At 35.3% G+C, this 21,829-nt stretch overlaps 1 protein-coding gene across 1 annotated transcript in view; it reads left to right on the top strand.

The window, feature by feature from the left end:
• The window catches only part of LOC106662015 (CD151 antigen-like), a 98,707-nt gene that overhangs the window by 29,014 nt on the left and 47,864 nt on the right, over positions 1 to 21,829 (top strand). Inside the window, exon 2 of the mRNA XM_014385811.2 lies at positions 11,780 to 11,908. Coding sequence (XP_014241297.1) covers positions 11,810 to 11,908 — 99 coding nt within the window. The 5' untranslated portion in view covers positions 11,780 to 11,809. The remainder of the gene's footprint in view (positions 1 to 11,779; positions 11,909 to 21,829) is intronic.

Here is a 21,829-nt window from a genome sequence, read left to right as displayed (position 1 = left end):
CGTAGACATCGCAGCAGCTACCGTATCATTAAGGACCGTTAAGCAACCCCGGATTAAAGCGATAATCCTTGTCCCGGGGTTAACGAGAAGCGGACAAATTGTGATTGCACTCGTATTTGGTGGGGGGGGGGTTGCACGTGGCGGTTTTTACACATGGCAATCCATTTACGATTAGCTTTCAATGGAACCACACCCCCGTAAACCGCGCACAATGACCGACTGGAAATCTCTTCCCTTCTAGGAGGTGCATTATCTCTACGACTCCCCCTCGTCGGGTAATCGCATGCGATTTGTTTTTATGTGCCCGTTTCCCTTTTCAAATGAACAAAATTCCCATATACAACAAATGTTCTTCTTGACACATAGGAACGTTTGATTTTTGAGAATTTATAAATTCTTGTCAGTTGTGAGATTCTCTAAAGAAATTCGTAGAGTAAAGACTGAGAGGCAATCCTTAATATTTTTAAATATCTCTCGGACAATCCTCCATTAATGATCTTACAACAAAATTTGGGATCTTTTATGGGTTTATAGGTAAATAAAACACAGACAAAATCTCCCACTTGTGTTTATAATTGGATATACCTGTTATGGTTGTACACCATGATAGTAAGACCTTTACTTACATACGGAGCTATAGCCTGGGCTGAAAAAGCAGAACAAATAACCAAAAGGAAAGAACTCACAAAAATACAGAGACTTGATGCATCTTCATAAGGGGATAGAGAACATGTCCTACAAAAATCCTAGGATTAATCCCCCTATATCACATGGTAGAAAGGACAGCGCAGAAAACCATCACCAACCTTATCAAAGAGAAACCTCCAACAGGAATAAAACTGAAATGGAGAGATAGCAACAAACTATGGAAAGACCATCCGTCACTCATGGCTCCAAGAGACGACATGAACAAGATGTTTGAATTTAACAAAAAATTCCAAATAAACCTGGATACCAAAAAAGAATGGGAAAGAGAGGGAAATAACTCTTTTAAAAATGGCACCATCCGCTGGTACACAGATGGATCTAGAACACAAGAAGGTACGGGGACAGGAGTATTTGGACCTGGAACCAAATACTCAGAACCCATGGGAAAACACACCAGTATCTTCCAAGCTGAGATTCATGCAATTGAAAGATGTACCCAATTCAATCTAAGCAAAGGGTACAAAAACAAGAATATAGCCATCATGTCAGCTAGCCATGCAGCCATCAAAGCACTAAGCTCAAGTATCATTAGTTCAACGATGGTGCTGAACTGCAAAACCAAATTAAAAATATTAGGTATGCAGAACAAAGTCCTNAGATTGGATTTTGTAAATAACACTTTGAATAGTCAATCACTTTTTTGTTGGTTTTTCTGGAAGGCGTTGGTTTGATTTTTTTAAGTTGTCCCATTTTTAAGTTTCAAATTTGTTGGAGTGATGGTTTTGTGATACAGATTGGGCTAGAACCATTATTAAGCGTATGAGGCCAGGATGGTTAATATTTCCTGAACAACTATCCGATGGATCTTCCATCGCTACTAAGATACTCGGGAGGTCACTCAAGAAGACATGGATCAGGTCGCTATTGTGTCACATCTCAGAGGAATAGTTTTATTGTTTCAAATGCATTCAGTAATCGACATTATACTGCTGTTGAGATCAAATAACTACTTCAACAAATTAGAAATTTTAATTTCAGTTTACGCTGTGTAAGGCGAAGACTTGGAGAAGCTGTACTAGGTGCGAGACCATTGGCCCAGAACAAGGCACAGAACAACTCGGTTAAGTTTCGCAAGAAATCACATCACTTGTTGTGAGCAAGATCGGACTAAAATGTTTTTTCGAATGAGTCACGGTTTTTGATTGAGGTCTTCTAACGGCCGAGAGAAGATTTGGAGCAGAACCAGAAGAACCATCATCCCTGCAACATTTTCACTCCGGAGAAGCTATGGAGGTGGTGGTGTTATGGTTTGGGTAGGCACTTCTATGGAAGGGTGCACAAACTTTATTAAGGGTTCACTAAGAGCTGCGCGATACATCGAAAATGTGTTATCAGAAGACGTTGTTCCTTATATGCCACTAACTGTAGACGGTTTTATTTGATCCATAAATTTTTACCCTCTTTGACAACTCGTTTCAAATTCGGCAATCTCCAGGAGTTTTCATCACAGCTTATTGAATTTTTGAAATTCTTCAAAGAACTTCCAATGTTTAAATTTTGAAGGTGTGTACCAAGGAAATGGTTATCAGAAGGGCTGAAATGGTTCACTAATGTTCACGATAGGGGTATTCACGATTTTTGTGTTAACCCTGTTAACTCCGTTAGGTCCTGTTAGATCGAGAAAAATGATGACGTAGAATTGTATGAATCGGCTAGTTAACATTGCTCGATCTAACAGGCCAGGGCCAATGTTAGGTGTTAGGTCGAAAATGTAGTCTCATTGCTATCCGTTAAGGCGTAGGTAACCAACATGGCAGCCATGAATTCAACAGCTGTTTTTTGTTACACGTATTTTTATTCCTAAATACGCATTAATTAAATCAGACCAATACATTTCTTTTGTTAATTTCTGACCTGTCCTTGTACTCTAATTCATAATAGATACATTCCCTATCCTATAAAGTTGTAGGCTGTTAGACGTTACGATACAGGTTAGGTCTGGTGGCAGGAGCGTGTCATATGTTAGTCTTTTTCGAAAAAAATTTGAGTGAAAGAGTTGATTAATTTTACTTTTTTATTAACTTCTGACATCTAACATTATAACTCATAAGAAAACAAAAACAAAAACAAGCCTACAAAGACTGTTATAGCTTTATTTTTGGTTCTACCAATCACCATGTGCAGCGAAACGTTGTTCATTAACGTTTAACATCTTACTGGACATTTCTGTATTCGAGTTAACACGAGCTAACATCTTAAAACATCGTAAATACCCGTATTACTTACAAAATTGAACGGAATTGTCGAAATGGTCTCAATTTTAATGAAAAATTCTTAGGTAATGGGGAAATTTTTTGTGTGTAAATGTATGTGTGTTGTGTTTCCTTGCCAGTGAGTGGTAAGTTCATTAAAAAAAAAATCAAAATTGTTTCTTCTCGACAGAAAAAATCGGAAGAAAATTCAATGTAGTTTTATCCTAGTAAATGGGTTTAAGAATTATTCGACTTTACAAATAGACAACTAAAATAATCGAAATGTTAACGCTATTTTTCAAGATGTCTATAAAGACACATTGTATATATGATATGAAATGATTTCCTTCTCCACATTGACAATTATATAGGCTATCTGATGAAAAAAACAAGAATATAACATCATATTTGGCCAAAATTTGGTAAATCCAGTTTTACCCCGGAGGTGCAGATTTATTTGAAAACGTCAGGTTTTATTGTTTTTGTTTTATAACATTTAAATTGCATGTAATCTTACAATAAAACTAGACTGTCTTTATTTTGGTAAGGAGAAAGAAGACTTACGTTTACGTTCGTTTTGTTAATGTAAAATTGAAGTTTGTCTAAGGTCCCCTTAAATAACATATTTTTCATGAGCTCACGCTGTACAAAGTTTACGTTTGGTTTGTGGAGGCTAGTGAGAGAAACGGGTAGACATATCTATAGATAGATAGAGGGAAAGCTATGCAACAATCAGTTTATCCAAAAAGGTTGTTTTATTACATTTATTACACATTAACAAACAAATATTGTATTAAATAAATATTTTCATATATTATTTGGAGATCGTGAGATGCGGTCTGGTGTTTCTTTATCGTGCCAACGTTTCGATCTTTATTGAGATCATCTTCAGGGCCTTGTGTTGTCTGCAACAAAAAAGTTCTCTGATTGATAGCCGATGCAGGTTTCTTCTCATTGTTGGCGATGTCCTTCAGAATACTCTTTACTTGGTGTCCATATAGTTGCAATCTGTTCATAGTTTCCCATGTTCGTCATTCTTCTCACGATCTCCAAATAATCATTGGCTAACGGTCACTAAATAAAACACATTTTCATATATGAAAATTTGTCGTTTGAATCGCTTGAAGAAGTTGCCCAATGACATCGCTCCTTCACACTGAAACCTCGTCAATCTTCACTTAAGGTGAGAAAAGCCACTTTCACTTCTATCTTCTTGGAGGATTTTCTGGTTGTGTTGGAAGTGATAACTGTCGTACTAGTATTTATTTATTTTTTTACGAAGGTTCCCAACATCAGAGGTCATATAAACCCTCTGGGTGCCGGTATTTTTGACAAAAAAGCCCATTTGTATGTCGGGTTCGAATGCAGGGCCGCTGGATTCGAACCCGGGACCTTTACCTTACAGTGATGAGCGCCGTATCAACGCCGTTGCGGCCACCGACGCCCCTGTCGTACTAGAAGATTATTTTATATGTTACCTAAAAAGTGAATTGAAAAACAACATCGTGTACTTATTTAATTATCCACCATTATTTGCTCTTACTTTTTATCTATCTTGGCAATTCTATTGAAAACGTCAACTGGCGGATTCTCGTAAATTTCTATACCGGCTACAAATTGTCGGCGGCTTGTAGAAAAATTGTGGGAACGAGATAGCCGTCGGACCACCGTGAGAAAACCCGACCCGCATAAAGCCGTACTTGTGGCGACCACTTTCCAATTCTTTGGTCGCAACTTTTCCCCGGTTTTTCGTTGTAAATTTTGCAATTTTTACCTTAGGGAGAAAACAATGCGGTTTCGGAAAGAATCTTGTGGGAAAAGGAAAAAGCCAAAAGCAGGAATAAGAAGGACCGTGAGAAATTTCACCGGGCTAAAGAAATTGCAGTAATTTTCAAATTATCTTCACGTTGATTTTTTTTAAAGCTTTTTATAAACTCTGGTCTTTTTGATTGTTAAATATTTTTCTGTACAAAATTGAATTTTCTTTTTGAAAGTTTCAATTTTTTCATTTGAATTGTACCTTTTATTTCAGGTTTAATGTATTAAATTCTGTTTTAGTCGTTCAACGTTTAACCTGAATAGTTCAGTTTGTCCGTTTTGTTTGCATACTCTTCGCTTGTTTATCGCACCCACGTCCTTTGTTTACAAAATCCGCACAGGCGTTAAAATTGTGCAATACCTCCCCCTCCTTTTCGTAAGTAGATCCAAGCAATTTGTTTCCCTTAAAGACAGGGAAACTCCAGACTCGTTGGAATAACAAAACCCAATTTCGCTTCCCGTAAGGCCGCCGTTTACGACATTGCGTCCGGAATCCGTAAGTGGATTATGCGATTTCTCAACAGGGAAGAAGAGGTGGAAGTTCTGCCCGAAGAGGGTCACTGCCCGTTAGCTACACCCACCACGGACTGCCTCCAGCCTAATTCTGCTGAGACAACCTTTCAGAAAATAATGGAACGGCGATAACATGACACTCCCGAATAAAAAACCTAATTTACTCCTTCCACAACTTGTTTCGTCGTTTTAGTAACGTGATAAAAAAATGAACACAGTTTTGATACTTGTTGACTATTAACTACCATCACCAACTCCTACTGATTGAAAAGATGAACTCTGAAAACCCAAGCTATAAATACTACGAATTAATTGTGTTTTTTGGTCAGTTTGTGGAGGAATAATAGACACTCTCCCATAAACTAAGATTTAATTATAAAGCATATCAAAAAGTAATGACCTAAGTTATTGGGGAAAAAAGTTTCAACAATTTTTGACTTAAGCAAAAAATACTGTTCTTTTTGAAATAATATAGAAAGAAAAACTAAGTACATTTTCCATCTAATAATTAACGATTATTTGGAGATCGTGAGATGTGGTCTGGTGTGACGTAAGTTTTAGAAAAACATTTTCTTTATCGAGTCAACGTTTCGATCTTTATTGAGATCATCTTCAGGGCCTGGATTTATAAACATTTTTTAAATTATACAAATGTAATGTATGCATGTAGGATATAACAAATGAATTTATGCAATGCTTGAAATTCTTTTTTTCCACATCCTCCATGTATTTGTATAATTTAAACAATGTTTATAAATCCCAGGCCCTGAAGATGATCTCGATAAAGATCGAAACGTTGGCTCGATAAAGAAAATATTTTTCTAAATCCTACGTCACACCAGACCCCATCTCACAATCTTCAAATCATCATTAACTAGGCCACTAAACACCACACACTAATAATTAACGTAAATTTCGTCTGAACAGTTAATTTTGTATGGTCCAATAGATAGGCTGATATTCCTGTAACTGTAATTCAATAATGCATTGTTGTTATAAGTACCTAGTACATTTTGCATGGATTTGCCGAGAAAAATTAGTTATCGCTTGGATATTAAATCAAAAATTATATTTTACCTGGGTTTTACTGAAAATAGTTCACTTTCTTTTTGCTTTTATGTGGAAATAACGTAAGTTTAAATTTTTTTCAGTTTATAATCTAATATGCAGATCTTCACATATCTTCACAATTAAACTCAGGCTTTACGTTTGTAACTTTTGTTTTTAGTAGATTTTTATCCCACAAGTAGCATTTAAATGGATTTGGAATATAAAACATGGGCTTTATTCTCTGTTATACTCCTATAAGTTAGATGTATTTTGCTTGGGTTATTGCGAAAAGTAAGGTTGTATAAGGTGAGAGTATTTGCCCAGCTAGGGGTCCTGGGTTCGATTCGTGGCATAGCCCATGGAATTTTAACTGTTAATAATGTGTAGAGATTAGTGACCGTTAATCGATAGTTATTCAGATATCGTGAGATGCGGTCGGGTGTGATGTAGGTTTCAGAAAAACATTTTCTTTATCGTGCCAACGTTTCGATCTTTTATTGAGATCATCTTCAGGGCTCAAAGTGTTTGTCTTCTGTGTAACTGTGCCATCCTTGCGTGTCGTGTTGAGAGTGCCGCACTCTCAAAAGAGAAAATGTTTTTCTGAAATTTACATCACACCCGACCGCATCTCACGATATCTGAATAACTGTTAATAATATTGAGCAAGTATTGTGACGTGGCTCTCACTCCTCGAGAGTTAACGTGAACGTGGAATTAATTTACTTCACTTCATTAGCAAAAATGAATTGCACATGTTTTCTATTCTATAAAGTAAGATTTATGTGAAGTTTTAATTTAAAAAATAAGATATAACAGAAATATTTAGTAGAAAAGTGTTCAGTTGTGAGGATAGTTACCTCACACAGTTTTCATCACAAATTTCATTTTACGTTTGCTTTTCTAAAAATTTGATATTTTCGTAGGTTTTACTATTGAAAATTAGTGTGCCGAAAGTAAATTTTACGTCAATTATTAATCTCAAAATAAGTTTTAATCGTCTAAATAAAATATCTAATTTATAATTATTTAGATTAAAAAATAAATTTACAAGCCTCATGTCTTAGTTACCTCTTCGTTGGTCGTCTCTTTCGTGATGTTTGGTTATCTTTATTAAACTTTTACAACTTTTTTTCTTGTTTTCATTATGAAATATGTGTAAATGCAAGGTGTTTAGAGAGAAAAAAAACTTTGGAAAAACTTAATAAAAACACAAAAAATTATATACGCAGGTTGTGTAACATTTTTTTTCTTTTATAAAACGGAAAACCTTTTAATGTAGTTTTTTTCTATTAATTAATCTTTATGTAAGATATTTGTTGAAATTCACTAGTTTCGTGGTCCGCTTGACCAATTAATATCATACAATTAATTAAGGTTTTTAGTTGAGAATAAAAAAAACCAATGGCACGAGCGGGATTCGAACCCACGATCTTCGGCTTAATACGCCGCTGCTTTACCACTTGTGCTATCGTGACTTCGATTCACTCGGACACCAAATCCCATCTCAACCTCACCATTCGAATTTTCTCTCCTGTTTTCTATTTTTCAATATTCCTGTAATCAGGACTTGATTCTCAGCGACTTATGAAGTGGCCACGGAGAGCTTTAGTGAAGATATACTTCGTTTTATTTAATTAGTTAAATCCATTATATTTCATGGTCCGATTGACCAAATAATACCTTTTAATTAATTAATCTTTATGTAAGGTATTGGTAGAAAGCGTATTGAGCCGAAGGTCGTGGGCTCGTGACACTAACTTTTTTATTTCAACCGATACCTTACATAAAGATTAATTAATTGAAATAAGTTATTTGGTCAATCGGACCATGAAATGTAATGGCTTTTAAAAAGAATTAAATCTGCTGATAGATCGGACTGTGGAACAGTTCGTCGATGGTTTGTTTTCCTGGGAATTTTGTCCATTTTTTTCTAGCCATTCATCGGTTTAGGCTGTTCTTTTTGTTATGTAAATTTTAAAACGACAATTTTTCTATTGTCGTTGAGGTGTTTCAGCAAATACGCCTTGAAAAATAAGAGAATGTTGGAACATTTTTTGACGCATATAATGTTTAAATTAAAGCAACAATTTAGTTTTCTAATAAAACATTTGCAATTATGCATTATTATATTATGTTCACGAAAGGTTTATAATAAGGATATAAAATGCACGTGCTTCGTTTATGTTGATTGGGGTGTCCACGAGGATTGAAACAAAAATCAAAAACCGACTTGTCAATTTACATAAAGAAGGAAAATTTTCAGAGTTTTAAAGTCAGAAAGAATTTTGTTAAATAACGGACATCGGTCTAACCAACCTCAATTTCTCTTTGTGTACACAACATTCCGTGAGAAATGTTTGACAGATTTCTGTTTGCGTTTCACGTTCCTGCCTCGTCAAGGAGCCAACGCCCGTGCGATACCTTTCATGAGGCCCCTTTTATTTTTTTCCACATCTCTTCCTTTTTTCCTCTCTCTCCTGGCCCGTGTTTTATTTTACGACGAGACTGGTTTCGGATCATACATCGAGCCATTTACACTCCAACGGTCGATCACGCTCGGCTGCCTCCGTCCGCTTTGCTCTCTACTCCGTCGGCTGTAAAACACAAACCGCTTGTGGTGACGTTTTGAATTAACCACGCGCTAATTGCTTCGTACAAAGTAAGAGGTAACAACCTGTCGCTGCTAGTTAAGCCGGAATTGAACGCTATTTAATGTTTCAATATATTTTTTTCTAAGAAATAAACATGATGCAGATCAATGTACGATTACCAGACATAAAACGAGAGAGTGAGAGAGAGAGAGAGAGGAGGGGGGAGAAAAATGAAGTAAGAAAGAGAGAGAGAGAGAGAGAGAGAGAGAGAGAGAGATAAACAGACGGACGGACGGACAGACTAGACAGACAAACTGAAACAGAGAGATATAGAGAAGTGAGACCCAAAAAGAAAGCTGAGAAGAGAATGATAGTTAGAGAGAATGAATTCTGTGAGAAGGATAGAAAGTCAAAGAGATACAAAAAGACAGGTGGAGGAATGATATAGAGACAGAGAGAGGGTGAGAGAGAGAGAGAGAGAGAGAGGGAGATAGAGAGATAGACGACAGACAGACAAACTGAAACAGAGGGATGTAGAGAAATGAGACCCTAAAAGAAAGCTACAATAGGATAAAATGTGAGTGAGAATGATACTTAGAGAGACAGAGAGTGAATGAGGGGCAGAAGGAATGAAAGTCAAAGAGATACAAAAAGACGGGTAGAGGAATGATATAGCGACAGAGAGAGGGTGTGTGTGAGAGGGTGAAAAAGAAAGGGAGTGAGAGAGAATAGTGAGAATATTAGAGTATCCAAGTGAAACTAAGAGAAAAAGAAAAGGTAGAGAGAAAGTAAGGTAGGAAGAAGGTAGAGTGTTTGAAAATGAGAGAGAAAGAGAAAGGGAAAAGACAAAAAGAAACATTGAGACAGCTAGAGAATGAGGAAAAGTCAAAGATAAACAATTAGACATTTAGAGTATGAAAGAGAGAAAGAGACAGGGAGAAAGACAAAAAAAAACATACAGACAGCTAGAGAATGAGGGAGAGTCGCAGATAAACAATGAGACATTTAGAGTATGAGAGAGAGAAAGAGAGAGGGAGAAAGACAACAAGAACATAGAGACAGCTAGAATATGAGGGAAAGTCGAAGATAAACAATGAGACAATTAGAGTATGTGAGAGAGAAAGAGAGAGGGAGAAAGGCAACAAGAAACATAGAGGCAGCTAGAGAATGAGGGGGAAAGCCAAAGATAAACAATGAGACGGTTAGTGTATGAGAAAGAGTGAATGGGGGAAGAAAAATGAAGGAAGAAAGAAAGAGAAAGGAAGAGAGAGAGAGAGAGATAAACAGACGAACAGACAGACAGACAAATTGAAACAGAGGGATAAAGAGCAAGTGAAACCCAAAGAGAAACCTATAATACGACCAAACGTGAGAGAGAATGATAATTAGAGAGACAGAGAGTGAATGAGGGGCAGAAGGATAAAAAGTCAAAGAGATACAAAAAGACAGGTAGAGGAATGATATAGCGACAGAGAGAGGGTGAGAGAGAGAGAGAGAGAGAGAGAGAGAGAGAGAGAGATAGTAGTGAGAATATTAGAGAATCCGAGTGAAACCAAGAAAAAAAGAATAAGTTAGAGAACGAGAGTGTTCGATAAAGATAGAAAGACAGAGGGAGAAAGACAAAAAGAAACATGGAGACAGCTAGAGAATGAGGGAACGTCAAAGATAAACAATGAGGCAGTTAGAGTATAAGAGAGAGAAAGAGAGAGGAAAATACGAAATTTTGTGGCCAAAACCAAGATACACAACAATATGTACATAGGATATATGTACAATGAATACACATCTGTACATATGAGTGAATGTAATTGATGTTTTTTAATACTCAAAGGTGTAATAATACATTGGTTTACATAAAAGTATCTCTATTTTTTATTATCTAAGATTAAAAATTATTAATGTGATATTTTGATTTAAGGCATATAATATTTTACATAATTCCTCATTAAGAAAACTCGTCGAGGGTTGGTGACATACACACGCATTTTTAGCTTATTTTTCACCAAAAGAATCAAAAATATAGACAATAGGACAGAAATATTTCATATTTTTGGTTTGATGTTCTTTTTTTTTTGTTTTTATACGAGGGTATTTCAACTACGAAGTTATTTGAACACTCGGGGTGGCGGTGTTTTTGAAAAAAAGCCCATTCGTGAGTATGTAGGGGGGGGGGTTCGAAAAAGAGAGAAAGACAGAGGGAGAATGACAAACTGAAACCGTTGGATGCGAACCCCGGACCTTTAGCTTACAGTGATGAACACCCTGCCAACGCCTAAACCGTTGTGGTCACCGACGCCCGCCTTGGTATCCCTTAATTTTTACGATATTTGATTTGCGTTTTATTATTGAATATCTTGCATTTTACGGTATAGCTTGAACAGCTGCAACCCAAATAGCTTAATTGTAACATTATGGCATTAAAGGGAATTGGCAACGTCGAGCTGTCTGCTATCGTGTAGGTAAGCCATTTGTTGTCAACCTCCTCCCCCTTTGCACATCGGCGTACAGTTAATTTACAACTTACGCCCATACCTGAATAAACATTGTACCTGGGTTTGGAAATTCCCTAATTGCTCCGTGAAGGGCCGAGACTTCAAAGGAAATCTTCTCTTTATTTTGGATTTTTCTTCTTTGAAGTTGTTTTGGGTATGTGTTATATTCTTAAGGTCGAGTAAGGATGCATTGTTTCCTTTGGGCTATTCATTTTGCCCCCAGCTCTCTTCTCCTTTGTTCATCTTCATAATGAATGAATTCGCTCCGGTTCATTACGAGAGATCGCCCTGGAATAATTTGGAAAGGCGCTTTTTGTCCGAGAACAATGGCTTATGGGGATTAGCAGATGATATATGGCCCGGTTGATGACTGAAAGCATCGCTGACGATAAGTTAAAATTAATTTTTCTTTTTGTTTCAGATGGGTGGATAAAAGGATCGCAAGATGAAAAACCACCACGTCAAAAACAGGAGGCACGACGAAGGCTGTTGTTCCACAAATTTGTCCAAAAACTTCTTCCATGTCTACAATTTTATTTTTTTCGTAAGTTGGACTGAAATTTATAAATATTATATTAATATAATGTATACATCAAGCCAGGGCGTTCTTTACAAAAAAACTGCGGTTAGTGTTACAAATGTTATTTTTCAAGAAAAAACTTATCGCTTAATCAACCCGATGTACATTGTTGCACGTACAATTGTGTACGTGATCCTCAAGCAACACTTTCCTTTGGCCTTGTTCTCCATGCTCTACATGAAATACTACTATATAGTTCACTGGAAAAACCTCCAACTTTCATTTTGTTTAAAATATTGCATAATTATTAAGTTCCTGTTGTTTCTTTATTTTTGACAATTGCTCATTCGAAACTACTCACAGTTTAACTACATTTAAGCGTTTCCAATGTTATTTAAATTCAGGTACGCAAAGTAGATCCTTCAAGTTTCAAATTTATTCTAAACTAACGATAACTTTTGACAAAAAAGTACAACTAGTGAAGATTCAAGTTGTTTTTATAATTATTAGGTACCCATTATAATTCGTGGTTGGATTCCAAATAACTTTTTCAATTAATTAATCATAATGTAAGGTATTGGTTGAAAGGAAAACGTTTGTGTCACGAGCGGGATTCGAACCCACGACCTTTGGGTCAATACACCGCTCTCTAACCACTTGAGCTATCGTGACTTCGATCCCCTCGGACACCAACTCCCCATCTCGACCCCTACATCTTTTCCCTAGTTTTGCCAGGTTCAAATGTCATGTAATCAGGATTTGATTCTCAGCGACATATGAAGTAGCCATGGAGAGCAGTTAGTGAAGATATACTTCGTATTACTTATTAAATCCATTATATTTCGTGGTCCGATTCCAAATAACTTTTTTCAATTAATTAATCATAATATAAGGTATTGGTTGAAAGGAAAAAGTTTGTGTCACGAGAGGGATTCGAACCCACGACCTTCAGCTAAATAGGCCGCTGTTTTACCACTTGAGATATCATGACTTCGATCCACTAGGACACCAACTCCCCATCTCAACCTCCTTTTCGAATTTTCTCTCCTTTTTGCCCTGAGGGTAGCCTCTGGTTGTTCTTATTGTATTGTCGCCCAGGGCAGATAAAATTATTCTCTTCCTAAGACTTTCTTCCACCCATTGACATATGGATTTTGAGATCCCTTTTTTTACTTAGCGCATAGGTCAGGGATTTTGTCGTAGCATTGTTAAATGCCCCTTCAACGTCCATGAACAACGCCAAGGCTATTTCCTTGTCATTTAATGGCTTAGAGGTCATCCAGGGTTAAGTCCGTGGACCTCACTGTCTGATATGCATATTACCTAGCAGTCAATGGGTTAATTTTCAGTGCTGTGCCCCTAATGTGGATATCCATCAGTTTCTTTATTGTTTTCTGCATAGACGATGAGAGAGCGATAGGTCTGTATGAAACTAGGTGTATAATCTGTGGCTCTACACACTTTTGGCAAATAGACCACTTCACCATTATGAAGAATTCAACCTTACTCATTTATAACAAAAATACCTAAAGAAAAGGCTCGTGAAGATTCGGTTATTCATACATGGAAATGCGTACTTGATTTCGTGAAGAGGTACAGTGAAGAATTCAACTTTATTCATTTAATACAAAAAAACCTAAAGAAAAAGGCTCGTGAAGATTCAAGATTATTCATACATGGAAAAGCATACTGGACTTTGTGAAGTGGTACAGTGAAGAATTCAACTTTATTCATTTAATACAAAAAAACCTAAAGAAAAAGGCTCGTGAAGATTCAAGGTTATTCATATACGGAAATGCATACTTGACTATATGAAGATATAAAACCCTAAAGGAAAAGTAAAACTCGTGAAGATTAATGAAGGTTATTAATGAAAATGCGGTCTTCAAACAATGTAAAGATTTAAAACAATTTCATATATTTCAAAAAGGCCAAAAAAAAGTGTACCAATTTTCAATGTACAAAGTTGTCTTACTGAAGTATCTTGAGGCAATGTAAAGGAAACCCGTGAAGATTCAAGCTTATTCATTTATTATAAATACTTCATGGAAAAAATAAGTATAGCTTATAAAAATAAGCTATGTGACTTTCAAGGATTTTCATTTTTTATGGAAATACATGAAACAATGTAAAGTAATTCTTAAATATTTCATTTAAAGAATTCAACCTTATTCATTTAACATAAAACCTCCAAAAAACGTACAACTCCTGAAAATTTATGATTGTTATTCATTTTTTATGAAAATGCATACTTGAAACAATGTGAAGATTTCAAACGTTTTCATATATTACAAACATACGAAAAAAAGTGTACAGATTTTAGAAATACAAAGTTATTTATATCTTACTGAAGTACCTTGACGCCATGTAAGGAAACCCGTGAAGATCCAAGCTTATTCATTTATTACAAACACTTCATGGAAAAAAAAGTAAAGCTTGTGAAGTTTCTCGGATTTTCATTTCTTATGGTGATACATGAAACAATCCTTAAATATTTCATTTATTAACAAAATACATGGAATAAAAATCCAGGTGGTGAAGTTACAATGTTTTATTTACATTATTACGGCATTACCTGAGACAATGTAAAGAAAAGTCGTGAAGATTCATGTCTATTCATGTATTACAAAAATTCATGGAAAAAATAAGTTGAGCTTGTGAAGATTCAAGATTTTACATTTCTTACTTTACTACTTAATTTACTTGAGACAATGTAAAGAAAATTCGTGAAGATTCATGTACATTCATGTATTACAAAATTTCATGGAAAAAATAAGTTGAGCATGTGAAGATTCAAGATTTTACATTCTTCTTTGCTACTTAATTTACTCGAGACAATGTAAAGAGAACCCGTGAAGATTCATGTACATTCATGTATTACAAAAATTCATGGAAAAAATAAGTCGAGCTTCATGATTCTTCAGAAGATTCAAGATTTTACATTTCTTTTTTACTACTTAATTTCCCTGAGACAATGTAAAGAAAACCCGTGAAAGTTCATATATATTGATGTATTACAAAAATTAATGGAAAAAAAAGTTGAGACTGTGAAGATTCAACATTTTACATTTCTCACTTTACTACTTAACTTGAGACAGTATAAAGTAAACCCGTGAAGATTCAAGCTTAATCGTTTATTGCGAAAAACTTAACAAAATTAAAAGTCATTAAATAGATTCAAGGTCTAAAAGTCATTTATTATGTAAGTACCTAATACCTGAATGTGAAAATTCTATTATTTATTATTTCATTATAATTAGAAGTGAAGTTTACATTTATTAATTTATTATAGAAATACTTGAAAGCATGTAAAGAAGGTCATGAAAATTCAAGCATATTATTACAAAAACATTAGGAAAAAAGTACTAAAGGTGAAGATTAAATGTTATTCATTTTTTATGGAAAGCAATGTGAAGAGTGGCGCTTGTAAAGATTTATGGTTTTACATTTCTTATGGGGTACTTGACGAATTGTAAAGAAAGCCCATGAAGATTTCAAGCCTGTTCATTTATTTAAAAAAAGAAGAATAAAAGTACATCCTGTTAAGATTCTAGGTGTTACATATATTACAAAAAAACTTAAACAAAATAAATTTTAAGCCGGTGAAATATTTAAACTATTATGTTATTATGATATATCACTCGGGACAAGTATAATACTATATATTTAATCCATTAGAGTTCATGGTCCGATTGACCAAATAACTTCCTTTCAATTATCTTTATGTGAGATATTGGTTGAGATAAAAAAAGGTCTGTGTCACGAGCGGGATTCGAACACACGAAATTCGGCGCTGCTCTACCTCTTGAGCTAACGTGACTTAGATCCACTCGGACACCAACTTCCCATCTCAACCCACCTTTCGAATTTTCCTTCCTCTGCCATTTTTCAAATGTGTAATTTCTTCGATTCTCGGCGACAAATGAAATGGCCACGTAGAGCTTTAGCGAAGACACACTTCATTTTAATTATTAAATCCATATGAGTTCATGGTCCGATTGACCAAATAACTTCTTTTCAAATAATTTATGTATGCGGGATTCGAACCCAAGACTGCTTTACTCTCAAGTGGTAGAGCCCGCTGCCGTTATTCTTTTAGTTTTGTCTTATTCTTTATTCTTAGTCTAATTTGGCATGTAGGGAATCTCCTAAAGTAGGGACGTCTGTTAACGGGACACCCTTTATATTGTTTTTGGCCTAATTCTGTGGTAATCTGGGCTTACTTCCGGCAGACAATTTTGAAAACTACGCTAAATGTATGCTTTTATTATTTTACTTTTCATTTTCATATTATCTAAAAAAGTTTTGTTGTATAAAGTATATTTCTATTCTATTCTAGTCATTAATGTTTTAATGAAAAAAAGGTTTCCTATGTCGATGTTTGCTCATCCTAAAAGACTTTTAAGTGAAAGCAGCTTATTTAATTTCCCATATTTATTCGTTTCTTGTGAACATATATTTGGATATTTCAATGATATTGAAAAAATAGTGTGTTTTATTTGTTTGCCACTTTTTCACGGCTGGTGGAAAATTAGCTTAGCGCGAAATGATCTAGTCGTTGGTTAGGCGTGTTAAATCAGCGTTTTAGTCTTGCTTGCGTTGCTTTTTTTTCACCATGAGTCAACTTTACCAGTTTTGCCATCGTTGCACCTCCAGTCTTTTGACGTCTCCCTGACAAAAATCGGCCTGGAACACAAACTCGAAAAAGCCCTAAATCACAAGAATTACACTCACCTGGATCAAAACATATTTTCGTCTAGTGGAAAGGCATAAATCAATCCAGACCCACGTTGGGAGGGCGGTGTCTTCACAGAGGTCCCAAATGGTATTCAGTTTTTACAACCTGAACCACCTTTACACCGGACGGAATTATGGTTCCCACCGCCCACACTCGACGAACGCTATCACTGCAAATGCTACACAGCATGGACGACACAATGCTCGCATGTCTACCAATTCATATTCATTTGGCTCTTAAAAGCGGTTCAAACGACGAATAAACGTTTTATGCACTGTTTGCCGTGTGCAATGAGAATAAAACCTGCGGATTTTATTGTCTCGTTAATGCTATCCTTAGACGTATCGCGTTTCTCCAGCGGGAATAAAAATAAAACGCATGACTTTATGAAAAACACGTTTCTCCTGTTTTTAGCAAGTAGAGAAACGTTTGAACGTATTTTTAAAACTCTGCGTAAATAAAAATAACAAAGATCAACACACTATGACTTAGCGTCGACCAAAGTATCTCAACACCTGTTTAATTTTAAAAAATTGAGTTCAAACCAAGTGTGTTGTTCACACTATAATTTTTCTACATAAAAATTTTGGTGCATCGATTTTTTACATAATCTCGTAAATATTTCCGTTTATTACTAATGTGTATAACGTATAACATACAACGCCAGGGTGACTGGCGATAAGTGTCGAAAATTTCAGGAGGTGTTTCTCCTTACTATATGCCACAAAAAAATGTGGATAAACCTCGGTCCGAATCTCAACGGTAAAGAGGTAATTTCAGGGTTTTTTTTCTTTCAATTTGTCGACTTGGGTCCACTAAATTGCTTATAAACTTCAGAATTACTGACTGTAGAAAAATCTGGTTTGTGCCACCTGAAAGCACGCTAAATTTGCTGTAAGAAAACCTATTTACTTTGCAGAATTGGTGAAAAAAAATTCTGCACGAAAAATTCAGAAAAACAAAAATGTTGAAATTTGGAATTTTTTGAAAATGTTGGATTGGGAATTATTAGTAAGTACAAACTCCTCGAACTTTGCAAATTCCCTCAAAAGTTCTCCGTTCAATTAGCTTCCAGCGGTATACCCACCATTTTGGATTGCGCTTCTTCAAGGCCCAAAAATTTTGCATTTTGTTGAAAAAACTGATGTCGATGGATGGGGCACGTTCAATTTTTCCAGGAATTCCGACTGACTCTTAAGTTTATAGGTCGATTCAATCAGTTTGCTTTATGTTATCATCTGGCAACATCCTCAGGTTGGTGATTTAGAATATGTCTTTGTTGCCTAATGAACATCTTGCTGATTTGCATGTCATTTACGGTAATGCTACTGCTACAGGGAGAGAATACCAAGCTCGTTTTCCACATTGAGACGTTCCAGCAGATCGCACCTTCCAACGAATTCATCAGAGGCTGAGGGAAACTGTTTCTTTCACTCGAAGAACGAGAGAAGACAATCAGTGAATCGATGTAGATGAGGAACGTTTGCATTCTGTTAATCGTGATCCCGAAACCAGTACACGTGCGTTATGTATAGACGTTGGGGTTGCTCAATAGTGAGGTTGGGGTACCTTCCGTCGGAAAGCATTGTACCACCAGCAATGAGTTGAATTTTCCTCATCTTTCATATCTGCAAGATGTGCATAGAAAACAAGGTCAATTTAAATCACCAACATGAGGAAGTTGTCAGCTGATCACATAAAGCAAACTGATGTAATTGAACATTAAAGAACTGACACAAAACTCAAGAGCCAGACGGATGTCCTGAAAAAATAGAACGTGCCCTTTTCATCGATACCAGTTTTTTCAACAAAATACAAAATTTTTGGTCCTTGGGGAAGCGCAATCCAAAAAGGTGAATATACCGTTGAAAGCTAATTGAATGGAGAACTTTTGAGGGAATTTGCAAAGCTCCAGAAGTTTGTAGTTATTAACAGTTACCAAGCTAACATTTTCAAAAAAATTCCGAATTTCAACAATTTTTTTTTTTTTTTCAATTTTTCGTGTAGATTTTTGTTAGTAATTCATAAATAGTTAAATGTTTCCTTACAGCAAATTTAACTTTCATTCAGGTGGCACAAACCAGATTTTTTTTACAGTCAGTAATTTTGATGTTTATAAGCAATTTAGTGGACCCAAGTCGAAAAATTAAACAAAACCAAAACCTGAAATTACTTCTTTACCATTGAGATTTGGCAGGAGTTTATGGGATGTTTTTTGTTGCATATGGTGAGGAGAAACACATGGAATTTTCGACACTTATCGGCAGACACCCTGTGTATGCTAATTATAACTTGTTTAATATGTGTGTGTGTGTGTGTGTGTGTGTGTGTGTGCACTGATTTTCATTGAATGATAAGCATAAACAAGTTTTTAACATTTGACTTGATTACATTTTTATGTCTGTATGACATCCTTTCGTGTATTCAATTCGAAGAAGAACAAATAATATCCTACCTTAGCAAATATAACTTTTTTTGTTAATGTTTGCCCAAGAAAATGCAATGCCATCCTAACACTTTATGTAAAACAAGTTTTCCCTTTAAAAAAAATCTATTTGTATCATTTACTCTTATTTTAAACAATCTTGAGAAATTATTATGCCAAGATAATAAATTTGTTATATTTCGAACAAAAATAAATTACAAATAGTAACTGCCTAGAGATTTTTCATATAGGTCAGCACTCGTAACCGTACTATTTTTATCTCGTCAGTTTCCTCTCCCTTACTCGTAGTGAAACAAGTTTGGGGGATTTAATTATTTTTTAAACCGTGTGAGACATAACGAATTAAAAACTGAATCTGAGCATGCATTTAAATAAGATTATAACTATACCATGTTGATTTTAGTATCAACAAAAGCGATACTAGATGAATAAATCAACTAATCTCATCGAATCCCGCTCGTGATATTAACTTTTTTATCTCAACGTCTTTCATCTAGCCTGACATAAAAATAATCATTAATTGACATAAGTAATTTTGTAATTAGACTACTAAACATAAATAAATTAACTAGTGATTGTAGGGAGATTGTGAGATGTGGTCTGATGTGACGTAGGTTTTAGAAAAACACTTTCTTTATCGTGCCAACGTTTCGATCTTTATTGATATCATCTTCAGGGCTCAAAGTGTTTGTGTTCCGTGTATATGTGTCATTCTTGTGGGTCGCGTTGAGAGTGCCCTTGTAGGGAGGTGTTGTAAGTGATTTGTTATTGTGTTAATACATTTTAATCGTGTTATGTCTTTTTCTTCTGTTTTTGTTGACTTTCGGATTGCATTATCTACATCAATAATTAATTTAGCTGTTGTGAAGTCTGTTTTGTTGTAAGGAATGAAATGTTTGGGACCAAGTGAAGGAAGTTTTGGATTTCTGGAGGAATGTTAGTTTTAGTTAGGTTTAGAAACCAATTTTTTGTGTTAGCAGTGTTTGTTTGTTGATTAAGTTAAGTTTTATGGTGTGTTTGTTTTTAATTTGGTCAAAGTGGAAATTGTATGCATCTTTTTGATGTTTGTAGAATTTTTTTTAAAGTATCTGTTAGTATTATGTTGGCGGCACTGAGTTTTAATTGGTGTAATTATTGTGTTAGCGTTTTTATTTAATGTTTTTAATGCTGGTAGTGATTTTTATGTTTAACTTGTTTCTTTTGAAATGTATTGTGAACTTATGTATGTCTGTGGTGATTAGTGACTGTTAATCGATATTTATTTGGAAATTGTGAAAAAAAAATCCAGACCGCATCTCACGATTTCTAAATAAACTTATGTATGTCGTTAACTCTGGTGTTTGGTTGTGTTAGTGTGGCATTTGGGAAGTTAAAGTTGTTTTTGATGTGAGTAGGAAATACCTCGTGTAGTCTGCATTTCAGCAAAAAAGTTATCTGATTGATACCCAATACAAGTTTCTTCTCATTGTTGGCGATGTTTTTCAAAATACTCTTTGCTAGGTGTCCATATGCAGTTGAAAACTCTTCATAGAATTCCATGTTCTTCGTTCTTCTCGCGCAGAAATGTGTGGTGTTTAGTGACCGTTAGCAAATGATTTTTTGGAGATCGTGAGATGCGGTCTGGTGTGACGTAGGTTTTAGGGCACTTTCACACACAAGAATGACCATCTACACCGAAAACGGACACTTAGAGCACTGAAGATGATCTCAATCAAGATCGAAACGTTGGAACGATAAAGAAAATGTTTTTCTAAAACCAACGTCACACCAGACCGCATTTCTGGATCACCAAATAATCATTGACTAACTGTCACTAAACACCACAAATAAATTAACTGATTTTTTCAAATGTCTCTATCTTTCTCTTGCTTTCTTTCTTTCATCTTTTATTTCATTTCTATTCCTTTCTCAGCCAATCTGCTCTCTCATCGTCTCTTAATTTAGTTTTTTATCTGTATATTTCTATTGTCTTTTATTTCAGTTCTCTTTGTTTTCCTCTGGCAATCTGCTCACTCATCCTATCTTTAGCACTGCCTCTGTTATATACTTTCTCTTTTTCCTCCAACTGTTCCTCAGGTAATAACTCCTCTTTGGGGGCGTCGGTGGCCGCAACGGTTTACGCGTTGACACGGCGCTTATCACTGTAAGGTCCCGGGTTCGAATCCAGTGGCCCTGCATTCGAAACCGACATACTTACAAATTGGCTTTTTTCAAAAACGCCGGCACCCCGAGGGTTCATATAACCTCTGATGTTGCTAACGAAAAAAAAAACTCTTTTCTTTTGTTTTCTACTTTGCACTGCCACTTTTATCTTTTTTCTCCTCTTTTCTACTCTTTCTGTATCCCTTGCCATTTTTTGCTTTATTTAGTTTATTCGTTCCTTTCTTGCAATTTCTCTCATTACTTGTACTATAGTCTAAAAAAATGTATACAGTTGTTAAAAACTCGAGATTTTTTATTTAAATTAAGATAATTTAATCAGGTATTATCCTTCCTTATAGTGATATGTACACGACACACATTACACATTCTATCTATGTTCAATTCAGATATAGGAAAAGATAATGAACCTTGATAATATAGAAATGTCTTGGTGTACAGAAAAAAACTATGTCAAACATGATTTTTAATAGAAAAACGAACAATTTTTTAAACGTAATTCGCGTACTTATCTACAATCTTTGTCAATCAACATATTTGTTCAATATGTCATTTTATTTAATCCTGCTTTGACAGTTTGCATTTTAACCATGGCCTCTAA

This window comes from Cimex lectularius, unplaced genomic scaffold (genome assembly GCF_000648675.2).
Source record: "Cimex lectularius strain Harlan isolate CLEC.00 unplaced genomic scaffold, Clec_2.1 scaffold360, whole genome shotgun sequence".
NCBI lineage: Eukaryota > Metazoa > Arthropoda > Insecta > Hemiptera > Cimicidae > Cimex > Cimex lectularius.
Note: the sequence above shows the minus strand (reverse complement) of the source record. Positions and strands in the feature narration are given on the sequence as shown.